At 44.6% G+C, this 7,082-nt stretch overlaps 1 protein-coding gene across 1 annotated transcript in view; it reads right to left on the minus strand.

The window, feature by feature from the left end:
- ATRNL1 (attractin like 1) overlaps positions 1-4,137 on the minus strand; it is an 815,348-nt gene extending 811,211 nt beyond the window's left edge. The window contains exon 1 of the mRNA XM_013055772.2: positions 3,713-4,137. Within this exon, the coding sequence (XP_012911226.2) occupies positions 3,713-4,011 (299 nt within the window). The 5' untranslated portion in view covers positions 4,012-4,137. The remainder of the gene's footprint in view (positions 1-3,712) is intronic.
- Positions 4,138-7,082: the final 2,945 nt, after the last annotated feature.

Below are 7,082 nucleotides of genomic sequence, written 5' to 3' on the forward strand. Positions count from 1 at the left end.
TCAAAAAATAGATTCTATCACCCCCTCTTTCTCTGTCCCCACCCCGACACACTCTTTCTCTCCTGCTAAAAAAATTAATCAATTAAAGTAAAATAAATAAGACTGTTACAGAAGGGGGTGGGGAGAGGATGGGTTAGATTGGTGATGGGATGAGGACCCTGGTGTTACATGGAAGTGTTAAATCACTGTATTATTCGCCTGAAATTAATACTGCACTGTATGTTAATGAAGTAGAATTTAAATAAAAACTTTTAAAAATTTATGGGTAAAAACATTAAAATTTTAAATGAAAAAATACAGACTAGAGGTCAGGGAGCATTCAGTCCAACTTTATAGTTACTGACAGTTTTCCTAGTCTTAATAGAAAGGATTGAAATGTGTGTTTTCTTACCAAAAGCTAAGGAAACATATTTACATATTTAACCCTGCCCCTTTCTGTGTATAATAGCAATGAAGTTCCTCATTATTATATCCCCATTTTCGGGCTGTCAGAAGAAATAGAATACTTCCATTATATATGCGAGAATTTCGGTATCCATATTTGACTAATCTAAAAGGTTTAAAAAAATCTATATACACATTAAACATATAATAAGATGTAAAAATGATTTTAGAAAAATATTCAATAAAAATTTTAATAAATTTACATTTAGAAATTGTTCACAATATGAGATATTTTCCAATCTCAGATCATTAATGTAGTTTATTTTGCTTACAAACTAGAAGTCATAGTTTCCTATTTCACATTAGCAAGAAAATGTCCAAGTCTGAACACAAAATATAAATTTATATAAATATAAATCTCAATTACTCTACAGAAATAATTCTAAAGACCTACTTTCTAAAAGAGAATGTCATTCATTTAAATAAAGTTCATAGTAAAATGTTTTCTAGTCTAATGTTATACTAGCCTAATTCAAATAAATAGAATCCAAGTTAGCATATATTATATCCTTAATTCTTCTATTTCATATTGGCACTGTCCTTTCTGATTCTCAGTCCCAAACCCTTCAGCCTAGTTTTAGCCAAAGATAAGTATTCATTTTTACCTATGTGAGAAATGGCTTATAATTGAGTGTTTTGTTCTTTAAATAGAAACTGAAGATGGAAATCAGTGCTAAGAAAACTAAAGTACCACTTTTGATACCATATTTGCTTCTGCATTCCCCCACCCACCTACCATCAATCTTACATTCTAAAGAACCATTTGAAGAATTCTCTTATTCCCTAGTGAAATCCCCACGGTAGGAAAAAAACTAAGTTACCATGGAACCAGCCAATTAATTTTGACACCTGCTTACCAAGATTGATCATTTTTTATATCTGTTTGCTAGGTTACTATCCTTCAGCTTAGTAAAAGATTTTCAAGATAATTAATGAAGTGAGAATTTCCAGTTAGTCTTTTCCACTGTTATTCCTTCAACTGCTGAATAACAGTAGCCACCATCCTCAAATAAACCTTTTTTAGCTTAGCATATACTTTACCATGAAGAATTCTTTTCTTCTAAATTGATTCTTCCCTTTAACATTAAATACCACATTTTACCCCTAAGAGTATACATAAAACACGGAATAGTACCAGTTATATTTACTATAATTAATAGCCTGTATTCCACAGAGAAATGAAAAAGTACTTACCAATAGAGTACAATGAATCATAGGAAATAAGTTTCCAAGGAAATGATTTATATTCAATGAGTAATTCAGGGTTAACTGTTATTTAAGTATATTTAAGAAGCTATTTCTATTTTACTCACTAATGTGTAAAGTTTATGAACAGCATCTTATGTTATTAAGATAGTTTAACTTGATCTGTGATCTTTCCTAACTGAGACAGTATCTGTTAGTGAGGTTGCAGGCTGCTGATCTAGCTAGCTGATTAACAAGTTCCACTACCATAAAATGTAGAAAGGAGCCTCTCAAAATCATAGCAATCTCTGTCCTCTTTAGATAAATAGACCAAATCCACAAAAAGGCCAAAATCCCTAAATCACACATACAATGGGTTATCTTCCTACTTACAGAAAGAGGTAAAAAACTGATGCAGCTTCATTCATTGTTGGCTGCCAGTTTATATATTCAAAATTCTTGCTTGATAAAAAGGCTGGCTGTAATTGTCATAGCCAAAGCTTCAAAACACTTAAGTAAAAAGGGCTACCAACAAGCACAATTCAATAAGATATCTTTCCTTATCTTGAAACACTTTATAAAACTTTTAATTAACACCTCTTTCAAATTAAAAAAAGTATCAAGAAACTACAGTATTATACTAATTTATTAGGAAGCAAGAAAACATTTCAGTCTATTGAAACAAATGAATTTCATGAAGCTTCATTTTAAGATTTCACTTCCAAAAACCACTGTAAATTAATTTAAATAGTAGGATCTACCTAAAATTTAAAAGTGCCCTTTTAAAAAATACAGTTTCACAAGTTTTAAGGGGCATGGTTTAAATTAGCAATAGTTTAAATAAATGGAAAATATGCTGTATTTAAAACTCTCAGGACATTTTCCTATAATCCATTAATAACGTGAACCATACTTCCTACCTTTGCCTTAGAGCCCGAGACACTTCACTGAGATTTTGCTGTCATCCTGACAATAAATATCCGGAATCTACATAGTGTAATTCCAGAGCCGCAAAACAGCCAGCAAATTTCACAGTAACTATCTAGAAATCTAAGAAGTTGACTCAGTGACTGCTATCTGCAAATTGTCAGATGGCTACCTCAACTATCTTCCTTGCTATTCCCCCCAATTCACCCATTTCTTCTCATATCAGGCAGGAAGGTAATAAACATCAGCCAATAGGGGGAGGGTACCCTTGCTGTTGTAAAGCAAACTCCTCAGGGCCTTGAGCTTCAGAGAAAAACCAAAGTGATGCTCTCACAGAACAGCTGATAGTGAAATAAACAGTTCGAAAAACCCATTACCTTCCCTGCATTAAAAAAGCCCACATAGTTCATCATTTTATGTTACCCAAAGTCACTCTTGTATTCCCAATCAAAACTGCCGTAGCAAATTCGACATAGTATATTGGCTAAAAGTAAACATTCTGGCGTTAGGCTAGTTGACTTGGAAGAACTCTGCCCTTAGAACTGTGTAATCCTGGGCAAATGACTTAAATTCACTGCCTCGAGTTCTCTCTGTAAATCCAGCATAATCATCCTAGGAACTCACAGAGTTGTGAGGGACAAATGAGATAATCCACGTCAGGCGCTTAACAGTGTTTGGCACAGAGTAAGCCCATCATAAACTCTTAGGATCACAATTATCATACTAAATAAACTAAAATTTTCGCGGTGGTTACCTCTAGAGAGGACTAGGATGGGAGGAGAGGGAGGTACTGGTAGCCCGTAACTTTAACCTTTACACTTCTGCATTGTTTGAATGTTTCGCAGTGTTCAAGTATTTCATGAGTTACTTGCATTTTTGATTAAAAAACAGTGACCTAACAAAAATGGTGTTTGGCACCGTAACTGAGTATGGAAATAAATGCTCAAGAGCGAGGGACCCGAAGCCGCTGCGGACACCTGGACCATCACGAGGGCTTCGAGTGCCCCGGGGCGCCTGGGTTGCAGGGAGGCGGCGCGCTGCGGGCGGTTCCCAGCGCTGGGACCCGAGGCCGCGTTGAGGGCGGGGGCGCAGAGGATGGGAGGGGGCACGACCCGTGCGGGGCAGGGCTGAGGTGCGGGGTCGCGAAGACACTTACTTGAACCTGCCCTGGCAGTGCTGGCACTGGTCCCCCACCCAGCCCGGGTCGCAGAGGCAGGTGGAGTTGACACAGCGGCCCGAGAAGCAGGAGCCGGTCCTCTCGCACGGCTTGGACTGGGACACCTGCGCGTAGAGGGCCAGGTAGAGGAAGCCATAGCACAGCAGCCAGCTGTTCCCGTCCAGCAGCCAGGAGGAGGCGCCACCGCCGCCGCCGCCGCCGCCCGCCGGCCGAGCCCTCCACAGCCCCGGGGCCGCCGGCTGCGGGGGGCCAATGCGGGCCCGGCCCCCCGGCTCCATCTTCTCGGGCGCCCCTGACCGGCCGGGCTGCGCTCGCGGGCGCGGACAGCGATGCTCGGGGGGCGGGGGGTGCAATTCGGCCGGAGAAAACCTCGCCACCGCCGCCGCCGCTTCTCCTCCTCCTCACCGGCGCCTGCCCCAGTCCCGCTCCCCGGTCTGGAGGGACAGATCCCAGTCGCCGTCGCCTCTGTTCGGCCCCCTGCAGTCGCACTCGGGCATCGCCTCTCGGTCTCTTGACCTTGTCCTCGGCAAATGGAGCCCACCGCCGCGGCGACCCGGGCCGGGCCGGAGGCGGAGAGCGGGCGGCGCGGGCGGCGCGGGCGGCGCGGAGCGCTCCAGAGGGGACCTGCGGGAGGGGGAGGGGACCCCCGCGCGCGGCCCCGCCTCGCCCGCGGCTCGCGCCAACTGCCTGGGCTCCGGCCCCGCGCGCCGGGGAAGGCGGGGGCCCGCGGGAGCCCCGAGGTGGGCGCGCCCAACCCGGGAGGGGAATTCGGGAAGCGGGGCTCAGCTCCGCACCGCCAGGCCGGCGGCCAGCGGCCCCCCAGCAGCCATCTTCTCTCTTTTGCCGTCAGCCGGGCACCAGGGTGGCGGCTGGAGCCCGCGGTGCGTTAGGCCGCCTGCCCCCACTCGCGCGTGCCCACGCTCCCCCCCACAGGCCCTGCGCTGTGGTCTCGCCCCGCCCTGACAGGGACCGGGGACTCCCCCGCGCGCGCCCACCCGGCCCGGCCCGCGAGCTGAAGCGAGACTGGCCCCCCAGGTGTGGCCCGCGTGCCCGCGGTGCCCTTCCCCTCGGCGCGCGGGGGGGACAGGGCCCCACTCGCGCCACGCGCCCCCTGAGCCCCACCAGCGAAAGAGCAGACCCGGCCGGCTTCGCAGCTTCAGCAAAAAAGCAGCCCTTCCCGTCGGCCGTCTACAGCTGCAAAAGTGCAGCGCTTTTCCCCCCCGCGTCTCCCCTTCCTCCGCCCCATCCTCCTGCCTATTTCTTCTTTTTTTCTTAGAAAAACTCCAACAACACACAAAGAGCTGAGCTTGTGCAGCAGGCAAAAGTCTTAAAGGCACCGCAGTCCGGAACGCTGTGGGGTCCGCAAGAACTGGGAGGGGCGGGGTTTTAGGGGCCGCGAGGGTCGGGGAGCCGTGGCCGCGTGGGGACTTCTCCAAGGGGGAGCCATTTCTTCCGCCGAAATGATGACTCCCCCGCCCCCAACAAAGAGCTCCAAGATTCTGAGCCCGGGGCGCACCACCCCTTCCCCGCGCTGCCTCGGAACCCCAGGTATCTCCCTTTTCTGCTTGTCAGTGTTTCCTCCTCCATCTGGGACAATATTCTGCCTTGAAAAATATTGCAACATCTGGGCTTTTTTTCAGAAGAGCAGAAACGATGCCCAGAAAAGAGCCGTTTTTCCTTTCTCAGCGGCAATCTTTCCTCCTTTAGATGACTTTCCAAGATTTGATGGCATGTGCTGAAATTTTTGCTTTGTACTTTCGTGCCTTCTCTAAAAAGCCTATTTCAACCCTTGAGAAAGGAAGCCGAACACAAATTGCAGCCATGTATACTCGAGTTACAAGCAATGTAATGGGATCCCCACCAAAGAGGAGCAGACAGTACGAAAAAGAATTTAAAATCTACCGAAGACATTTCTGACAGCAAAAGGAGAAAAAGTTTTAGTTGTAACCACACGGTCGTTATTGTTAAGATTCAACTCATGTTTATTTCGGGCATAATGTACCCACGTCATCTCTTTTAATCTCTTTTATCCCCACTTTTCAGATGAAATCCTCCATTAACCCCATTTTGCAGATGAGGATATAGAGACTGGGAAATGTTGAAAGATTTGTCAATGACAGGTTGGGGGTAAGTAATGAATCGAGCTTTAAATACAAGTCCGTGTCTTTTTCCATTAGTTACCAAGCTATTTCTATTAGCAGTTGCTTTGTTCTACTTTGGTGAATAAAATGTGTTGGCTTGGTTTGCAAATACCTCAGCAGTGACTTAAGGAGGGAAAACAAAAGTCCAGAACGAGGTGGCTCCTTTGAAAGGAAAAGGGAGAAAAAAGGAAACCATGATTTTCATTCATATAACAAAGAAATCACAACTCCCCCATAATGTCAGTACTAGAAATGTCATCCTCAAACCTGAAAGTGAGGACAGCCCCTTCTTCCTTTCACATCTTTTCCACATCAGGATGCTCCTTAGAGACTACCTGGGATGAAGGAAGAAAAAGAGGAGAACATTCTAGGGGGGTGGAAAACAAAACAAAAGGAGGATATTGTTCTGGATTACACTGTTTAATTTCCAGGACTATAAAATCCAGAACTCTTTCTAGTAGTAGCCATACAGGAACAATCTCTCCTGCCTTCTCCATTCTTCTCTCATGCCAGCCAAAGTTTAAAGTGAACCACATCCTTCTCACATCCATGTAGAGTTGCTTTCAGAAATGTGGAAGGTAGCCAAGCTCTTAAAACAGTCAGTGAGTGTGAAGGTAACTCAAAGGGTACACGGGAACCCGTTTAACAAGAGAGATCACTGCTCAGCCACATGCTCACTGTAGCCTATATTCAAGCAAAGGATTTGTCCATTAAAAATATATATCTTTTAATCTTGTAACCACTATAATCGGCTCAGTACTTCACATTACTGAAGAACATGCAGCCCCACAGTCTTCCTCTCAACTTTGCCTTTAGAATCAAGCTGTATATACTAAATCTATATAAAATTATTCTCACAAGGATCTCATAGGATTACCGCTTGCTCTATATCCGATTTTTTTTCTTTCATACTCTTTTAAAAGTCAACATTTACGAATTTAAGGAAAAGGAAACAAAGATAAATAAACATGAGGTTCACCCCTGGATAAGCTTATCTATTATCAGGTTCAGTAAACCGGGAATTCCTTATACAGTTAAGGGTCATATAGTTTACAGATGTAGACACAGGAAACTTAAATGATTTACAACAGTCACACAAAAAGTCAGTGATAAAACTTGCCTAGAATCTGGACTAATGTTTCAGTGTCTTCTATGATCAAGAAATTTTAAAGCTCCAACATGGTTATCTCTTTTTTCTAAAAAAAAAA

This window comes from Mustela putorius, unplaced genomic scaffold (assembly GCF_011764305.1).
Source record: "Mustela putorius furo isolate JIRA1106 unplaced genomic scaffold, ASM1176430v1.1 tig00003909_pilon_pilon_pilon, whole genome shotgun sequence".
Classification (NCBI taxonomy): Eukaryota; Metazoa; Chordata; class Mammalia; order Carnivora; family Mustelidae; genus Mustela; species Mustela putorius.